Source organism: Gymnodraco acuticeps, unplaced genomic scaffold (assembly GCF_902827175.1).
Source record: "Gymnodraco acuticeps unplaced genomic scaffold, fGymAcu1.1, whole genome shotgun sequence".
Lineage (NCBI taxonomy): Eukaryota > Metazoa > Chordata > Actinopteri > Perciformes > Bathydraconidae > Gymnodraco > Gymnodraco acuticeps.
The window spans coordinates 2,212,611-2,230,772 of NW_022991187.1; the positions used below are offsets into that span (position 1 = coordinate 2,212,611).

Below are 18,162 nucleotides of genomic sequence, written 5' to 3' on the forward strand. Positions count from 1 at the left end.
TCATCGACTGCAGCTTAGAACAAGGTTGGAAGATCGAAAATAAAAACACTAAGAAGAATTTTCTAGATGATGAAAAAGTCTATGTTGGTTGTTTTTGCAGTAAGTTTTGATAATAAACTGAATCTGTCATGTTAATGTTAAATGTATAGCGCAGAGATGTATGACTTTTTATATAAAAGTCAAATTTCTGAGGTAGGATATGAGTAAGATTGGAAGAAGAGAAAGCGATGGGGAAGTGGTTCTACTGTCAGGGTTCATCCTGTTGGAGAGGAGGTCAAAGGTCAGCCAGACAGCAGTAATTGAATCCTGACCGGAGAGTGGGGGGCCGTAGACCCAAAAATGAGATGGAGATAGAAGGGGGGCTGAGGCTCTCACCTAGAGGTCACCATCCTCTCAGGTGAGGAGGTCCTCGTTGGTCATTAATAATAGTCGCTGAAGCTTTGAAACCTCATTGTTCCTCACTACAAGCAGCATTTTAAAACCTTCTTTAAAGAAAGTCTAAAGGGCAGAAGGGTCATCGGCGGACAAAATAAAAAACTGCATTTTTCTGAAAATCTTATCAAACAATATGTCTTTTTATTCCTAAGGTCTTGAATATGGAAACATAAGTCAGCTATGATATCTACAACTGACCAGCAGGTGTACCAAACAGAAAGTAGCTTTGTTACTAAAACAGACTTACATGATGACTAATAGTAGTACTATAGTATTAGTAGTAATCATATTATGTCTTAGTAAAATACAAAAATACTCAGTGCTTTTCAATTGTGAACTAAATGGCTTAACCATTACATAAACTATTTATGAAATCCATTGATATCAGGACAGTCTAAAAAAAAAAAACCTACACATCTACACTGCAGCCTGAAAACCCCAGTTTTCACTTTGCCTTGGCTGATAAGAAAACGAAAATACTTCTGACCGTAGAAACAGTTTGACTTGTACGAAGCCACAATGGTTTGGCTTATTGAATGCTGATGTTCTCGCAGGATTATTGCTTTTGAGTTTGTTTCTTTATTGTTGAACACACTTATTGTAAGTCGCTCTGGATCAGTGTTTCTCAAACTTTTTCAAACCAAGGACCACTTAACCAATAAAAAAACACTCGCGGACCACCTAACTTCACAAATATCCAAAATCACATCGTTTTTCTAGAACAGATTACAAATCGCCTGAATATGGTACAAACAAGTGGCAACATGTGTGATGAAGGTGTTGCGCTGGGCTATATCATGCAATTGAAAGTGAAACTTAAGCTCACTCCATTGCGGAGATATTCCAGCGAGAGTGCGGAAAACTCTAATTAATTAATTAATTTCAAATGTGAAATGTTACCAATATACTCACGGACCACTAGGGGGCGCTCACGGACCACCAGTGGTCCGCGGACCACACTTTGAGAAGCAATGCTCTGGATAACATTAAATTGTTGAAAAGCTAGAAACATGCTATATCTTGATTATATATTATATTAGTCTCGAGATTTGAAATGACAAACATCGGGATAGAAGATTTGGGCCATATCACCCAGCTCTAATCCAACACATCAAATGGCTTCACTCTCAAACGTCACCTTTGGCTTGTAATGTGTGTGTGTGTTTTGTAACATTGTTGGCACTAAGTGTTGAGGGAAATTATAAAGCAAATGAGGTCATTCCTGCTATACACTTAATAGGTTGAAATCTATGCACATAAATATAGAGTAATCAGAATGAGATTGTATTTGACTATATGCTTGTTTTGATTTTGTAACCATGCATTATTAAACTCCATAACACATCATCTCAGTTCTTCTTACCACTTTGGTGCAACTTGAGTCCTATTGCTGCCTCTGAGACGATTATACAAGACGATTCGGGGGATTTCAGAAGAGCCAGTAACAACGACAGTTACTGGTTTAACACATTGATTATTGACACATGTAAATGATATGCAAAGAGAATGCCAATACTCCTCAGTGTGTTCTTAAGCGCCTCACACAGTGCGGGCTGCTCACTACCTCCAAACCTGCCTATTTTTAACTCAGCCTCCCTCCCACACAGGAGTGGAGTGTGAAGTGGCTTATAAATCCACACTTGGAAGAGCCACATGGTCAAAAAAAAAAAGTCACATGTGGATACAAACGCATATTCTAGGCCCAAAGACAACACAGCCACTCGATCCCGGCCAAGGAGCCACACAGAGGAGTGAGCTGCAGCTGAGGAGGCAGCAGTTCACATGGAATCAGAGCAGATATCAAACACAAATTCAGATTATTACATAACCATGAAAAACACAAGATTACAATGCAAAATTAACACACGAAGGTAAGACAGCAATATGTTTCAAAGCTTAATGATTCTGCACTTTCAATACAAATCTTGGTCTATGTGTTACATGCAAGTTCTTCCATACATGTTGGCCAATAAAACCAAAAAAAGAAAGTGCAATGATAAACTTAACACGGGCAGTCTGTCCTGAACTCTGTTTGTAAAGCCTTGTGTGTTCGTGGTGCAGTTTGCCATGAAGCCATAGCTAACATTACGATGGTTCACAGTCTGATTGAAGCTTGAGGGGGGTGAAGGAATTAGCAGCAGCCTAGGGAACCATTTCTGCATTTCTCTCAACATTGAAGACCTCTTTCACCGCGCCATGCTTGCGAACACAGCCGTGCTCATGTTAAGCTTATTAGTCACCCTGGATGCGATCTTGCTAGCTGCGGCTTTCAACACTTTCTAGTGGTGGCTTTACACACCTACTCACTGCCGTGAAAGCATTTCTGCAAATGCACATGCTCAAACACAGTAACTACCACTAACAGGTACTCTAAAGTAGCGAGCAGTCAGGCTAAATGAGGCAAGAGGGAAATATTTGTGTCATGTAGTTTGGCTGCTGAGAACACAACACAGTCACACGGGGCACATTGCAGCACTGGACTCATATCCATAATTAGTCTGTCATGCATGTCAAACACGGAGAGGCACAGATCTGCCGTTTTACCACCAAGTGCAGCCTATAAAAGTTAATGGTGAGCTTATACTAAATACTTCACCAGGATTTGGGAATCTAAATCAACTATTTTGATTCCAAAAGTACATTTTGGAGAAAGAGAGAGAGAGAGAGAGATTTTTTCAGGATGGTTATCAGATTTCATGTGCAACTGAAAACAGGAAGTTGTTCAAAAAGCTGTAAACACCTAAAGCTCATATTTAACATGTGCTCTCCAAATTGACTTTATCTGGGTCATTACATTTTATTCTGGCAGCTTCTTCATTCTTGTGGAAAGCAATAGTTTGATTTTTTTTGTTTGGAGTGAGAAGAAAAGCTTGAGCTAAATAATCGGTTATTTTAATAGGAACATAATTGCTATTGTTGCATCTGTTTTGACACTTACTGCCGTCTATAATGTAATATGTGAAAGGCTTGCAACAGTTACACTTCCTGGGGAACCATCATGCAACACAATTCGGAGGACGGTGGGATACATGCTGCCATGACGGGAGCTTAGTTGTAAGCACTCTGACACTCATTCCTATTTGGCCACCAGAGCTGTTAAAGGTGTCAGGCCTGTTCACAGGCACTGTGTGTCTCACCAGCCAAGATGGCTTCCACATTTTTTCTATCATGATTAATTATGGTTTCTGATGGTAGTACAGTGAGAAAGTGTAAATTATTCCCACATTTTCCTGTGCCCTCCGTTCAGTCACTGTTGTGTAGGAAGATGCTATTGACGCCATTCATGGATGGCGACCAAAAGGCATCTACATGGGGTGGCAAACTCTAGAGCTTATTAAGGGGTGGGATTTTTGAAGGGAGGAGGGGCGCTTGGCGTGTGGGCTGAACCTAGTCAAGACTGCCAGTTGACAGGGCCAGATTTTCCAGTATGGAAGAGTCTTGTTTCAGTGGGCGAAGCTGGGTGTTGGGAGACTGGGAGAGAGGACTGCCCAGGGCTTGGAAGCTCGAAACTGAATATTTCAAACAGACAAGCACCGTCTGTGTTCCAGTGTCACCAGCCCACCCGTCTGACAATCAGGGCCATGTCATCAAACGGCTCTGAGTAATGCAGGGAGCACTCTTACCACCTTACAAGTTGTGGCAAACTAAGATGTCAGAGCAGTCTGAGGTCCCAGCAGCAGGAAAGAGGCTGTGAAAGATATACAGCACAAGGTATGAAAGACAGAAAAGAACAGTCAACATGTTCACCTACAGGCAAAACATTAAGAGCATGAATAGCAACGCTGGGAGAAACACAACCACTATACTGCGCTTGGATTTGAATCCTTAACAAAATCCACAATATGTCCTAAAAAATGCACACTGCACACACAGCATTGAAAATCCTTAGTTTTGGAGAACTGGTTTAAATAAAATAATTCGTCTGACAGATCATTTTGTGTGCGTAGATATATTTAGTGCTGTCAGAGAGGACATCACAGAGAATGGCACTTGTATCACAATGCGGAAACTGTTATCAGAGGAGGTACAGGTTTATGGTTCAAGGGCTCGTCCATTCATAGAGAACAAGCTCAGCCTCTCTGCCTGACACCCTGATAAAGACGGCACAAATAAAACAGCTCCACAGCTCCATCTTTGCCTCTCCCCAAGGGAATAATATATCATCCATCTGAATGTGGCACATATTGAATCATTTCCAGCGTTGATGATTCATTTGAATAAATCAGCCTTTTTTATTTTGCCAACTTAAAATGATACTGAATTAAGGAAACTGGAGTCACATTGTGTGATATGAGGAAGGACAGGTGTTGCCAGTCTTCTATAGGACTGGTAATCCTAATCCCCCTTTCAAGAACCAATTAATGACTACAGCAATAATCTTCGCATATATGTTGTTGCAATTCCTTTTTTGACTGTCAACCATAACCTGCCTAGCTCACATAGAACAAATCCAGGGGGATATGTCGCTGCAGGCAGATAGGATCTTATCCTGGATTTGCATAGATAAACGTACAGCAATAATTCAAGAAGCACACGGGACAGATGTAGTTCTGACCCAAGATATATTCTCAATCTGACCGTACACTATTGACAGGACCTGCTCTCGGGAGCTTCATTATTATATATGGTTGATCCAGAGAGGTCCTCTTGTTATGCATTAACTCTTAACAAATATCAAATACTGCCGGGGAAGAAAATTAAATATGGAGGCTTTCTTAACAAAAAACTTTCAATGTCTTGAAAAAAAAGAAGAAGCTACGGATGTACAGAATCAGCCTATCGGCAAATTTGAGAAATCAGAAGCTTGTGCAATGAAAGGGTTATATCCGCATTCAAGCTAAGAGACATATACACAGACACAAATCCTGTTGAGCTGAGCCGAGCAGAGATACCCTACCAGCCCTCCAAGGCACAATTAGGATTTCACGGGGGGAAGAAATCTACATTCCTGCACACATGAAAAAAGTCCTTTCTCCCTCCCCACAACAATATCAACTTTTTACTCAAGGAAAAAACCTGAAGCACCACTCGATAGGATTTGGACAAAGAAATATAAAAACAAAGCCAGGAGAAAAAGATCTAAATTTAAGCTGCAGTTGTTAAAGAAAAAATATTATGGTTGAGGAAAATCCAGTCCTAAGCCTCCCAGTTCCAATCAATTTCCCCTATTCTCTGTGATATGAAAAGAAGCAACCACTCATAGTTTGTTTGAAGTGCTCGTCTGTGTGGAGCTGCGCTGCGTTCAACAACATTTTGTGTGGACAGCCTCAGTGTATGATTTTAACACCTGGAAATTCAGTCCGAGTACAGCAGGTCAAGTACCTCCGTTTGAATAGGAGGATGGATAGAGCAATTCATTTTACGAGGTGTCCTAATAAGTGGACGCATTTACAGAAACACATCGTAGTTAAACCATTACGGGACAGCAGACACAATATATGTTTATCGACAGTATGTTTTCTGCAACTCTGTGCTGTTTGCAGGTTGTTATGTTGACCAGTTCGCAGCATTTCCTGCAAACAGAATCCAATGCAGAATAAATGATGTCTCTATCTACCAAGGTTGGATGTATAGGATGTGGAACACATTTTCTTACTTCAATAAAGTATATCGTATCGGTTCAGTGATGCAAAAGTAAGGGACTAAGATTTCATTAAAAGAATCTATTATGCGTAAAACAACTACCATTATTTAGTCAGATTAATAACTGTATTTTTTTCCTATCTGCAAATAGGGTAATTTCAAGCACAAATATATTTGATCAGGTTCTCAATGCATTTGTTGTTCCTACAATGACAGTAGTCTGAATATTATCAACAAATCAAGCAAAGATAAGATGGTACCCTGCGCTTTAGGTCATTAGGATACTGTAGACATTTTAAAATAGTTTCTGATATTTTAAGGACAAAACTATTCATTGGATAATCAAGATCATGTTACTTGATTATAAAAATACATAAAGATTATCACGGTAACAGACGAGTCCATGGCCCTAGTGTTGAGCTCCTTTGCTCTGTTGTGTTATTTTTGATGCTTAACTCTTAAACATGGTTTTCTTTCTTTTAATTATTTTGTGTGTTTTTGTATTTCTTCTCACTTTGACCATCGTAAAAATGTATTGTGTTTTATCTGTTTGATCCTGTAAAGCACTTTGAAATGCATCACTGTATGAATTGTGCTATACAAATAAATTGCCTTGCCTTGCCTGGATGCATCTCAAAGTTAATGATCTTAAAGCCACTAATGATCTTAAAGCCACTAATTAGAGTCATAACAGACTAATATTTCAACAGTGATCAAGCCAATAATTGTGAAAAAGTGAAAAAACAGCTAGGTGGCAAATACACTGAACACAAGTCACATTAGACATTGAGAATGAATAATATGCGTGGCTTGACATTGCCGTCTTAATTTGGTATCGCTTTGAAACTACTCATTTATCCATGAAATAAAACATATGAAAACAAATGCCTTCATAGTTCAAACAACTCTTCAAAGTCTCATGAAACAAAGTGAATCATGGTTGTAGCAGAGCCACATTTACTTTGACCCCTTCATGTCTGATTTAACTTTGAAAGACACTAAGCTAAATACCATGGAGACAATAAATGGACTCAGGCTTCAGCCAGAATAAATGTTTCCAAGTTTGAACGTACAGTTCCACTGATGCAATCTGGCAAAGCTAATGCCCTGAAGCTCATCCATAGAGCATTATGCCAAATAAAGACATTATCACTACTTGAGCTTGAACAAGACCTTTAGCTGCCCGGCCTGTGAAGTGGTGTTTTAAGGAAAAACACATTGTAACCGTCACTACTGATTCTCAGATTTGTGTCGCGTCTGAAGAAAAGGTTAAGCACATCATCTCTCTGAAAATGCCCAGATCTGCAGTCAGGCATAAAGTTGGCGCCCAGATAAATCGTGCCATCACTGAGCTTCAGTGTTCTCATTATCCATACCTCTCATGACATTCACAGAAAGAAACAAAGCATCCTGCCAACACCTACCCTGAGAGAGAGCTCTTTCAGTTCAGCTCTAAAGCTGAGAGCTGCAAACCTCCACACCACAGTGTGGGCAGTGCTGGCAGAGCCACGTGCCTAAGAACACTGACTGAGCGCAACAGTTGGACTAATAACAGAACAAAAAAATAAAATGGACACACAGCGGGGACAGCCAGAGCTCCACAGCTGAGTAGCAGGTTGACTTCTGCCCACTCCCCTCTTATTCCAGAGCGAAAGACGTCCACAATGCCTCTGGGGTCTTAGTGCCATGAGGGGCGTTGAGCTCACAGCTTCAGCCACTTCAGGGTAAAGCAAATCACTTTAATATGTTAAGAAGATTAAGCTGGATAAATGTCTAGATAATTTTTTTTGAAAAGCCACGTAAATCTGTAGTGTTTTTATTCGGGGAGGAGCGGTGTGTGAGTCAGCTGAGACGATCAACACAAGCCCACCAAAATGCGACGCGATTGGCTAAAAGGAAATTGGGTTTATTTGAGATTTTGCATTTTAAGCTTCTTGAATCTAAGACCATCCCACCTCTTTCTTATTATTTTTAACACCAACCTTTGGGACAACAAAACTATGGGAAAAAAAACAGTGGTCACACTTGCATGTGCCACAGCTTTCTCAGCTTAGACTTAAGACTCAAACACAAAGAAGAAATGTTAAAGTTGAAGGTTTTCAAAGTGAAGGGTTTTTAAATGTCTTGGTGCATTCTTCAGGTATATCAATCAGGTCAAATGCTTTAATTGAATCAAGTTTATATTACATTTTTAAAACGAAAAAATCTTAAAATGAAAGAATCTGAGGGTGTCCGCCTGTCAGCTCGCTGTGCTAGAAATTGAGTGTGAAAGCGAAAGGGAGAAATGGAACAAATAATGTAAAGGGATTAACAAATCATTTGCATAACATTTTCTCTCTGCTTCCAAACTACAGGATCAGGAAGGCAGCATTATGATCCCCTGTTCTCAGATCAATCAAGCATCAATGGACCTGATCGCAGCTACCATTAGTGACAAGCTTTTAAAGAGAAAAGGGAAATGAATCACCGGTAGCATATCTTGAAAAACAGACCCATGAGGTAACGAAAGCTGAAAGGTAACACAAATCATCTGATGAAAAGCATTCACTAAAGAAGAGGAACTTGCATCTTTGAAAAGATACTTTACTTCCAGCGTGCCAAACGTGTTTTTTCTTAACACTCTGTCTCTCCATCCAGAGTTAAGACAATAAGACCACTGAGGAGATGAAGGGGATGGCATTATGGAGAGTTAAGCATTATGAGCAGCCCTGAAGCTGTTCCTAAAGAAGGTGAATCAGAGGATTGGGACACAAGTGTAACTAAACCCTGCGCCGGACCACAAATGTGAAGCACAAAACATTTTGGGCAATGTGCCACTAAGCCATGGCATCTGGGTCTTAAGTAAACTTCAAATCATCACTCACTTACTTAGTTCTAAAAGAAAAGAAGCTGTCAAAGAGAAAATAAGTTAATTACCTCAGTTTAAAACTTAAGCACCACAGTAATCCTGTCCATAAAGTCCTTAAGAGTTTCTATATCAAAACTCTTATTTAAGGGAAATTATAGAATCTTAAAGAAAGTTTAGATATCCATTTTTCTATCCTGAACTTTCTTACAAACAAAGAAACTTGGTGAAAGCCCGGAGATTTCTTGCAATCATAACATTTCATTTTGAAATGTTGTTGTTTCCGCCCATGTAGGTGACTTTTTTGTATTGTTTGGAATTTCTTTATCTTTCAGTTTGTAGTAATTTTGTGGTCATATTTGAGACCTTTGACCAGGGCGTGATTTAGTAACTCAAAGGAGAGCAATTTTTTAAAATAATATAGGCGTTTTGCTTTAGAACTTACATTGTTCTCTTGTAACTAGTCTGTTTAAACTGTCTATATTACTATTCAATTAGTCTCATACTCCCTGTGCTGCAGCACCTCTTTTCACCCTCTGTCTGAAACCAGAGCCCAGTCTGCTCTGATTGGTTAGCTGGTCGACTCCGTTGTGATTGGTCAACCACTTAGAAATGTCCTGCCACGTACAATGTGTTAACCAATGGAAACGCGAATGTTACATAGTGATGTCACGGAAACGCATACAAACGGGAGAAAACAAAGGAGTCTAATGTAGTCGTTTCAGGAAGGGGGGGGGGGGCTAAAAACCATAAAAGGGGCTCTTTAAGTGTAGGTGTCTATCTTCACCTGACAAAAACACAAGTATGGGTATTGGCTTTCAGGCAAATTGTTAATTTAAAAGTAGGTAACATAATTGCTGGACACATCTCATTATGGGAGGCTGTGGCTCAGTGGATAGTGTGCTGGACTTGGAATCAGGGGGGTAGCAAGTTCAAGTCCCACTGCAGTCAGCATGTCGTTGTGTCCCTGGGAAAGACACTTCACACTTGTCCACAGTACTGAATGTATGTAAGTTGCTTTGGATAAAAGCGTCTAACAAATTACATGTTATAATAATAATAATTATTAAAATGCACAGGTTTCATACAGTGCAAGGTGCGGCCGAGTCTTCCCCAGATCTTACAATGACTCCATGGTAAATGTTAGGTTTCTGTGGCTCATATAAATAGAAATGTAATCTTGTATGTTTGTCTAAGTATCCATAGCAGCAGATGCACTTCCCATGCAGATTATGAATCTCTGTTTGAACAGATCTCGCCGTCAATGTATATGAACTGACAAGATAGAATCTCTGTGTGAATACTGAATAATAATCAGGTTTATTAAAGACCCGCTGCTACTCTAAGTCTTTGTTATTGCCTCTGTGCTGGAGCTTCTTTGCACATTTGGATCTAATTGAGGAATTTTACAATTGTAATGCATGTGTCAAGTTTGGAACCCGTTTCCAAACATTTTAACAATGTATGATGCATTTTTATGACTTTGGCAGAATGTAGGTGAAGTTGACCTTTCCATTTATACTTTAAAAAAGTTTCAATGCATTACAGCAAAGATTTGAAACATATCCGGGTCTTTTGAATCGGCTTTACATGTTGAACCACCTCCTTTCCTCATTTTCTCCTATACCGCTGTTTTCATAGAAACCTGACCATTGTCATCCATAAGAGCATCTCAGAGCTCCCTTAATCTGCCCTTATCCTCCCATTGATAATACAATGCATGTTCATGGTAATTGAAATCATATTTTACACACATCCACAGAGTAAAAAAAGTATTGCTGCCTACGCTCTTCAACGAAATGAAAGGTGAAGGAATACCATGCTACTGCGACAACAGGGCACAAAAGGGTCGCTTTAAAGAATACATATAGACAGTCGGTGTTGTGTGAACACATGGAAGGGGGAGGGAAGAAGAAAACAGGCAAAAGAGATTAGAGGAATAAGAACATGTACAAATACAGTGACTTATATACATTTTTCAGGCGCAATCTCACTTATGCACAAGAGACGTTTGCACATATCCTTTCGAGCACCTGCCCCAGTAGTGGTCAGTGTCCCATAGCCATGCTTCACAGAGTGCAAATGATTATTCTCCTGTGTGGAAAGGTGGCTTAGCCTTTTCCACGCAGAAGAATAATCATTTAGGTTTATTGCCTCTCTTCATTCCACTGAATATGCATAATCAATCCAGCTCCTGGTAGCAGAAGGGTTGTAATTCTTCCCTCTTCAGGAAGCTTGCATGAATCACATATGTTGTGTAGCAATGGGCAACGACTGAATGGAGCGGGACACGGGTCAGCTTAACAGGGTGTTATAATGACAAAGGGGAACATTAGCTAAGGAAATAAACTCCCTGAATCTCGGCCAAACACGCTTATTTAATCCGGCGCTGCCATAAACACCCACCTGATGACACTGAATATGCAATTAATGGATATTACAGAACATGCTTCACTTGTTGACCCTCACTGTCAGTCAAAGGCTCAAAGAAGCGTCTCCTCTGTTAATCTAAATATACATCCGTTTGAATGGAGTCTATCGCCTACTGAAATAAAAATCCCTATCTTTGCACTCTCACATCCCCAACATGAAGACCTATCAGGAATCCTGCATGGGTGGACATGTAGGCTTTCCTAGGAATGACAGGGTCTTCTGAAGAGGAACCCCACCCTCGCGTTCTCCAGCATGCCAACCCAGAGGAGAGTGGGCAGCGCTGAGACGGCAGCCTGCCGTGGGCACTGCCAGGCTTAAATCTGCCCTGTCGTCATCATAGGCTTGCAGAAAAGAACGCTGAGATTCACCAAAAAAAAAAAAAAGAGGAGGTGGATCGTTGCATTTAAATCCTCTCTCAACGCCCCCACATGTTTTAGCAAAGCATAAAAATCATTCACAGAGAGAGAAAGCAAAAGAGAAAAAGATAGAGGGAAATAGAGAGGAAACAGCTATTAGCAGCAGTAAGCAAGCTCAAGAGATCATAGTGAGGCAGCTCTAATCGCAGTAATGGTTAAACCCTCATTCCATCCACCCAGATGCAAGAAACGTCTACCCAAAAACAAGGCTTTGAAATCCCCCATGTCTAAGAATGTGCCCTGTGGCTATGGTCCTTACTAAAAAGAAATAAGTCAACAACAACTACAGAACTGCCTCCACTTCTGGAGTAAACTGTGAGGTAAAGATAGCTCCTGTGGCCTGTGTTGTTTTACAACTACATTGAGGAATGACGAGCATGCTTGGGTTCAAATAAAAACAGTCGCGATCTGAGGATTAAACATGATAATGTACACAAGAACAAGAATGTCAATATTTAGTTGATTGTATATATAGACATTGCTTTTAGTTAAAGAGGTGGCTTACTTTTGTATAGCAGGCCAAGAGGCTTTTGAAGCACATATCTGTTTTAAACAGATTGTTGTTCTTTTGAAAGGTTTGTATAATTGAATTGCTTAAAATGGTGTAATGAAATGCTGAAGCCCTTGAAAACACTTCATTGTATTGAAATGAAGGTGCCACAAAACACATATTACAAACAAAAACATCGGTGGGTTTTGGCGTTCAACCACATTTGTAATTTAAACATCAGTAAAAATAGGCGAATCCATAAATGAAACATTCTTTGGTTGAGCCAGAAGCACACCTAGATGAGCTTCTGTGTGAGCACAAAACTAACATGCTTTTTAATCCTTTCCTCCAGGAGTTCAGAGTTCTTTGGTTATTTCTGGATTTTCTTAATCTCCTAATTTCTTTGATTATTTTCTGCAGGTGAAGCAGTGCACCCGACAGCTTTTCTGTCCAGCAGCCAAGTTTAACAATTGATAATCAAAAGTAAAGTTGTTATGGTCGAACACAGAAAAAAATGGTTTCATGTTTCACAGCAATTCGATTTTCTGATCCCTGAAACCCAATTTACGGTATAATAACACGAGGTTGTGATTGAAGATATTTGTCTTGTGATAGTCCAGTTAGAGCTTTAGCTAGAAGTGTATTTACAGACTAACGGTAAGACACTTATCACCAGATATATGTTCTTCTTTGTAAAGGTCAGAGGTTATTTCATTCATAAAAATGGGTCTTTTAAAATTCCGCTATCTGTACCTTTAACTTATTACGAACATTTCTTAATATGTTCCCATTAAATAATATTCTCAGGTCTGCTTAGTTTCCAATCCTTATTACACTTACTTTATATTGATGATACTAACTGTAGCCATTAGCCAATAGATGTCCCACTTGTTTTGAAGGCTTTGAAGTATAAATAGTATTTCTAAAAATGCATCACCAGTACACATGCCAGGTTTTGCTAACACATAAGTTTGAGTGTCAAATCACTGCTCTGAAGTTTGAACACAGTAATGTGCAGTTTCTGTGGCCTTTTGCTTTTGTTTTTGGTTACGAACACCTATTTAGAGGCGGGTTTATGGGATTACTGCCCATTGCGCTCCATTACAATTACTCAGCAGGCATGCATCCCGTCCCCGTAATGAAGTGGGTGTTGCAGTGGGTGGATTTGAAACTGAGCGGCCACTATTCTGTATTCTAGCTACTGGGTACACGGGCTGAGTGGCAGAGAATAGCAGCAGCGATGGCAAGCGTGGCACGGGACAGAAAGCGTGGTGGACCAGAAGACCAACCGCAGAACCAGAGGCAACAATCTGATCCTTCAAACGGCGCACGCTTATATAAGTGTCAGGAGAAATGGAGAATTACATTTCAAAGCCCAGTAAATAAAGTTGTATTGATTTAATCCAAACATGTAATCTGTTTTGCTGTCTGACACTGATGCTGGCAATAAAAGAGAATCATGTAAGACAGCATTATAGATAATACGACCATAGATCAAATGGAGTTTGGGCAACAGAAGGGCAATAGATCATGTTCAAGCTAGAGTGCTTAGCTGTGGAATTCATAAACTACCTCCTAAATCGAGGTGGCTTTCAATTTAAGTTTTCAATTTACAGAGAGAGGATATAGTGTGCGCTTGATGCAATTTTATCGTCAACTTCAGCAGGGGGTCTGCAGATTGGGAACTGTGTCTCTCTCAATTTGTCCCTCAACCGTAAAAGAACATGATGCACTAAAAAAAATGCACGTATGAAAAACTATACATGCGAGTAAATCTCGGTGAAAATGTGATATGTGGCATAAAAAGACTTAGTACTTTTAGAAGAGAATACTACATGTTATTAAAGCCTGACTACATGTACTGTAAACCCATTTTCCACACGGTTTTTTTTCTCTGTTGACATGGTATACAAGTTTTCGTAATGTAAATGCCATTCTGTTCTCGAAAAAAAAAATACGTTTGTCCTCATCATCAGCAAATATCATTCTGACATTGCAATGTATTTCTTTTAAATCATATTTTTGCACTCTGAGCGTCTAATCTAAATCTAATATTGTAACGCAGAATGTAAACCTCAAACTGTAGTTTCACTGTATTGCTTTCAGTTAAACCAAACCTTTACAAATAAAAAGGTATGGTTTAATAATTATGATTAGTAGTGTATTTTTGTTTAAGGGTCATTGTTTGAGTTTCTACATAAATAAGAAATAATTCATTAAACGTGAGTAAGCACTAAGAAATACTAATTCACACACTGGTTTATTAAAGCACACACACCTTATTGCGCTTCCTGATGAAATTAATAACAGTTTTGACTCCTAAGGATGCAGATGGTTTGCCTGTAGCTTTACTTGTTTGAAAGAGTCATTACTGTGGAGGAAACTTCTGTGTAGCAATGCAGTGGGAGTCACCGACTCATGAAGGAGACACGGGATGAGCAGGAGCTTTGATGTCAAACACTGATGGTTTATTTGGAGTTTCGGCCGGAGAGTTGACAAGACATGTGTTGTGTCACGAGTTGACACAGCGGTTGCCAAACCAATTCTGAAGAACTATTCTGCAGCTCGAGGTTTTAACTAGTTTGGAGTGTAATAATCAACATTCTTCATCAGTGAGACTAAACAAAATATGGACCCTGAATCTAACTAGAGCCCTCGTCCATAGAAAAGAATGTGTGCCAGGGAACCTTCGTCCCTGAACAGTAAACTACCTCATAGCGGCTTGTGCTCTGTCATAGACTGGCAACAACAATGTGCCCAAGCTGCTCCTCCTTAAGAGAGATAGCAGCAATACCCAAGGCCGTAGACCTATGCCATGGGAAAGGAGACAGTGAGAGGAGAAAATGATGAACTGTGTCGAAGGTTGAATACCTAAGCAAATTATTTCCCTAACAATTACAATAGTTATAATTCAAAATCAGTAAGTAAATAAAAAACTTAGCTGAAATCGTTTTTTTACTTTATAATTGATGTTATCTGATTTTCTGAATTGTATAAACTGTAGCTTCGTTTATCAGTTGCTTCTTAAAGGGCTGCAAGTATGATGTGCTAGCACCCCCCTGTGGTGGAAACGTTCACATGTGTGTCAGTAATAGAGCTACATAAGATAATGCAGGGGTGTCAAACTCAAATACACAGTGGGCCAAAATTAAAAGATGGGTACTAGTCGAGGGCCGGACTGGTTCAATGTTCAGTGCAGAACGTATTGAGATGAACTCATTGCACATATTAAACCTGGAACTAACAAAGCTTAAATTATTGCCTATAAAAACAACATTAAACATTAAATAATCAGTTGCATTCATTTCTTATGGCTCTATCTGCAGAGTCATTTCTTATGATTAAATTTCTCCACAGGCCAACAACAGCTTCAACAAAACTATTTCCCTCAAAGAACAAAACAAACACTCCCTGTTGTCTCAAGAAACAAAGTGCAGAAGGAAACATCCATTAAACTCAGTTTGCTCTGTGATGCTAGTTCAAGCAGATACTTGGCATCTCATCTTGGGTGCAAGGTCATCAATGTTTGGGCTCAGGCTCTGAGCTGAGGAAACCCTCAGGGTTGAGTGAAGGTGTGCGTGCAATATACCGGCGGACCAGATCTAATAGTATTTAGAAATTATCCTGCGGGCCGAAATTAAATCCACCAAGGGCCTGATTTGGCTCCCGGGCCTTGAGTTTGACACATGTAAGGTATAGAATATAGAAGCATAGACTCAAAACTTAAGCTGATATTTAAAATATTGCTGAAAATATATTTAATGTTTATACGTTTTCTAAATGCTCTGAACCTTTTGTTCCTTGTGCCAATAAGTTATGATCTGTTGAGGTTTAGATGCAGCTTGTTTTATGTATTACTGCACTCTAGTGTTAAAAATAAGCACATGCACTACACAACGGAAAAAAATTACACTGAAAATCCAACACAAAATGGAATACAAACTCTTGTCTGAGGTTTGAGGAGTATGTTTTTGTTTAAAAAGAGACAAGGGGATGATAATCAGAAACATAAAGACGAGGATTTATTATAAAAACTGACTAAAATCTGCTGTGCAGGGCTACAGTATCAAAGACGTCCGGATCACTTTGGAATTTGTATAATTTGTTGGTTCTGGTTCAGTTCGGTCTACTATTTAATAACAAAAAGGTGGGAAATCTTATATTTTTAAACACACATCCATCTCTTACCTCCAGGGAAGTAAATCATGGCGCTTTCCAAACTGTGCTAACTTTTTCTCTCAGGTCCTTTGGAATTACCAGGCAATTGTCAATCTGCAGTGGTGGACAGATGACCTCTAATCTACCACTTTATTGAAAAGAGATACAAAGTTAAATGTAGTCTACATAGTTTTGGATTACATTCTGTATTGAGGGCTAAGTGGACTAACATCCTGAAAGGTACAGATGCTGCCATTAGAAATAAAGGTGGTTATAGGTTGGAGTCTGCAGAGTGAGGAAATGTCAAAACAAACAAGAAACTGTATTGGCTTAATCGCAGACTCCACCTATACGTGGACTGTAAAATATAATCTGACTGTAACAAAGCCAGCTGTCACTCAAGGTTAAAGGAGGCTTGTCCACACTGACAGCTTGTGAAGAATGTATTACAAATTGTCCTTTATATTGAATGAGTAACATGTCATGCATCTTTCAAACAGTACAGTTCTTGAACATTAGGCTAAATAAAAAACATGTTCAATGGAGGATAATAACTTTGACTGAAATGCTTCTTACGTACAGCTTTTATTAAGCATCTGTTGAGTCTATGTGTCTAAATAGTCAAACAAAATTCCCTAAAAAATGTCCCTCGGAAAAATATGTGTTCTTTAAATGTGGTATGTATTTCTATCCGACAACAAAATGATTTTAATATAATATCATATATGTAAAACAAAAGCAAGGACACTTACTGTTTAAGAACTGGACTTACTAGGACATAGTACACATTCCTGTCTTAAAGGTCCCATGTCATGGCCATTTCTACTGATTATAATTCCATTGTTGAGGTCTACTAGAATAGATTTACATTGTTCAATGTTCCACAAATGACATTGGTTTCTCATACAGCATCTCTGTATAGTATATGTATTCACTCTCTGTCCTACAAGGCTTGTTGGAGCTCCTGCCCCAAAATGTGTTGATGTTGATTAGTCTGTTCAATCTAATAAATAATGTGTGCACTTGAGTATAATATCATATACAGTATGTCAAAGAGACATTAGAGAAGCTATATCTTTTGTAGAACAATATACAGCTTAAATAAAAATGATATACTGTATTACACCTAGTGTGCAGTGTCTTATTTACACACCTGTCCCTGCCTAAACCTGACTGACTGGAGTCTGAACCACAGACAAATTAAGTCTAGACGACAGCTGCAGCAAACGTGATGAGAGGAATCCTGGTTTACTTAACAGAAATAGAGCTAATTAAACAATGTCCCTACTAAATTACCATATGTAAATGTGTGTCACGAGTTCCTATTTTACTTTAAATTAAGGAGAAACGCAGCAAAAATAATGTATTGTGCTGCTAATGCGTTACTATATTTAACAACATTCGGTTTATGGCAACGCTTGACTACATTGTTTATTTTTAACTGACTTATCTATGGTTGCACAGACAAGACACAACGCTCTCATTTAACTTGGGAAGACATTTTTAGAAGTAGCACATTAGCTTAAAGTTAGCCTGCACTTGTTTTAGCTTGTTTATATGTAGGCCTATGCACTGTCACGCGCTTTACACGTCGACACACAGATGGTGCAATTTAGGAAGTGTACGTTAAGATAGCGAGCAGACATTAAATATATTCAGTCTTGCAGTTTTCATAGTTCAGCTACATGAATATGTTGTGAACATTACCATTTCTCAGGAGTTTTCCACTTGTGTTTTCTGCAGGTGTCTTCCTCTGGTTCATGCGCAGTTGCGTCTGTGAGGCTGCACAAGTTTCATACAGC

At 39.2% G+C, this 18,162-nt stretch overlaps 1 protein-coding gene across 1 annotated transcript in view; it reads right to left on the minus strand.

Annotated features, from left to right (window-relative positions):
• Nucleotides 1-18,128, minus strand: part of LOC117561005 (phosphatidylethanolamine-binding protein 4) — a 61,854-nt gene extending 43,726 nt beyond the window's left edge. Inside the window, exon 1 of the mRNA XM_034238169.1 lies at nucleotides 18,068-18,128. Within this exon, the coding sequence (XP_034094060.1) occupies nucleotides 18,068-18,070 (3 nt within the window). The 5' untranslated portion in view covers nucleotides 18,071-18,128. The remainder of the gene's footprint in view (nucleotides 1-18,067) is intronic.
• Between the last annotated feature and the right edge of the window lie 34 nt (nucleotides 18,129-18,162).